The sequence below is a fragment of the Citrus clementina genome, unplaced genomic scaffold (genome assembly GCF_000493195.1).
Source record: "Citrus clementina cultivar Clemenules unplaced genomic scaffold, Citrus_clementina_v1.0 scaffold_8, whole genome shotgun sequence".
Taxonomy (NCBI): Eukaryota; Viridiplantae; Streptophyta; class Magnoliopsida; order Sapindales; family Rutaceae; genus Citrus; species Citrus x clementina.
This window is the reverse complement of record NW_006262022.1, coordinates 3,039,764-3,041,939: the sequence shown is the minus strand read 5'-3', so window position 1 is coordinate 3,041,939 and position 2,176 is coordinate 3,039,764. Positions and strand designations below refer to the sequence as shown.

At 35.4% G+C, this 2,176-nt stretch overlaps 1 protein-coding gene across 1 annotated transcript; it reads right to left on the bottom strand.

Moving 5' to 3' along the window:
* Positions 1-492: 492 nt before the first annotated feature.
* Positions 493-1,400, bottom strand: LOC18035367. The gene is made up of 2 exons (XM_006422953.2): positions 910-1,400; positions 493-720 (listed from the first exon to the last, which is right to left on the bottom strand). The coding sequence occupies exons 1-2, from the start codon at positions 1,280-1,282 to the stop codon at positions 629-631; spliced, it is 465 nt and encodes a 154-aa protein (XP_006423016.1). The 5' UTR covers positions 1,283-1,400; the 3' UTR covers positions 493-628.
* Between the last annotated feature and the right edge of the window lie 776 nt (positions 1,401-2,176).

The following is a 2,176-nucleotide window of genomic DNA, read 5'->3' as shown; positions in this document are numbered from 1 at the left end:
ATAACCTTTTTTTAAAATCTAAAATCTGTAATCATTCGTAATTAAATATGTTGTTTGTGTCATAAAAGATAGTCCAATTGGTTAGTCTCTCGCTTCCAAACAGAAACGTTTAACTTAAGGTCTGACATTAATCTCAATCATAGGTTATAATTCTCAAATGTACTCTCTGAATCTTTGCATTTTTACTTTTTTTAATAAGCTTCAACAAGATTTAAATAACGTAACTTGTACCATTCAAAGACTCGACCCTGTCTTCCCGGACACATCAAAATTGAATGTTTCTAAAAACAGAATAATGTATTACTTTTACCCATAAACAAAAAATAATAATAAATCTCTTCAAAAAAAAAAATAATAATAATAATAAATAAATAATATCGAATCTATATAAAATCCACATTTTAGTGTGTGTATTTATATGTAATTATATATATACACATACAAAATTCTAACCAATGAAAATGATGCAGGTGCGACTGAAATGAAGTCCTATTTGTAAAGAAAAAGAATTGTCATATTTAATTATAATCAACATGTACATCAGTAGCATCACAGAATTTTGGTATACAACAAATTTCATTTAAATTTTTTTCTTTTAAGACCAAAAAAAAATTAAAAAAATAAGAAGTTAATTTAGTTCCCCAGAAAATTGTCTAACAGAACAAGCAACCACCTGCGCCCACTGCTTCAATCTCATCTTCACCGTCTCCGGTCCATCGCCTACACCAAAATTAACGACCGTCAGATCGCGTTTCAATTATAAAGTGTCCCTAAAAAAAACAATTTTTTTTTTATAAACTCCCCTACGAAGAGTCGTATGATTTGATTAATTTCTCTCGTGAACTATGAATCAAAATTACAAACTAAGCAATAACGTACACTAGATCATTTCATTAAACAAAAGTTTACCTGGGTCGATTATGGAACTACAGCTAACGGAATCGTTATCAGAACAGATCGACGACGATGACGAGCACCGCGACAATCGATCGTTGTAGTGTTTATTCACCGCACAGTAAAACCCTAAAGCGGGCAAGGTATCCGTCAACTTCGGATCCAGTTCGGGCGAATCGGCCTGGAACCCGAACCCTAACTCGATTGACCCCTTCAGTTCTTGCAGATCCTCGTCCGTTACGCTCTGGCTACGGCGGCGCCGGATTTGATGGTTTCCTTTTCGTCTCAGCCACGCCTCCTCCCGCTCGGCGTCGGGGGCCCATGACCGCTGCTTGTATAGCGGGCGCGGCAGCGGGAGCGCTGTCGGTGGTGCGTTGGGATTCGCCATAAGCCCGCCGCCGCCTTGCGCCGCCGTGGAGGCTAGGGTTTTTTTCTCAAATGGGGATTTGGGGGATTTCTCGACGCGTACGGCGTGAGGTTTTGTTTGGTCAATTAGTGGGGGCTCTTTAATTTATACAAGGGGTTTTCTTCTGTAGCGGGAGGGGCTACTTTGAAAATTTCTACTTTTTTTTTTTAATTTTTTTTCCCCCGCCTCTTTTGGAGAGTGATTTGGCAGGTGGGGTCAACGTGAGGCAGGCTGGCCCCTGGGCCCTTCTTCTGGGTCCCGTGTGTTGAATTTCTAGTTTACTAGTCAAATTGTGCCACGTCGTTTTATCTGGAACAACCTGTCCGTTTCTAAATAGATTCCCAGTTATAATCGACATTATCTGATAAGTCGGTAAGTGATGTCATTATCACTTTTATTTTTTAATACTTACATACTGTAATTAAAAATATTTAGTGAACACTTATTAATTATTCATTTAAAATTATATGATGCACAGTTTAAGCTGTCATGGATTATTATTATTATTATGTAAATTCACATTATTTCAGGGTTTATTTAATATCATTTTATGGAAAGATCTAGAGAGAGAAAAAAAGAAGAAGATGATTTTCCACTATACGATAAAGATTGAAATAAAAAAATAGAGTTGTTTCGTATTTATTATAATTTAGATTTGTAATACTCTAATGTATCGTTAATCATTTTAATGTTGTGTGTATTAGATTGGTTGATTTTATCATCAATTATTAATCTATTATCTTTACAACCCACTCAATAAACGACACATTAGATGCTACATCATTAAGTATCTTAATGAATTATCTAAAGCGAGTAAGTATATCATTACTTATTTAATATTGAGATGTGGTAGAAACAATTCTAGTGGTAAATAAT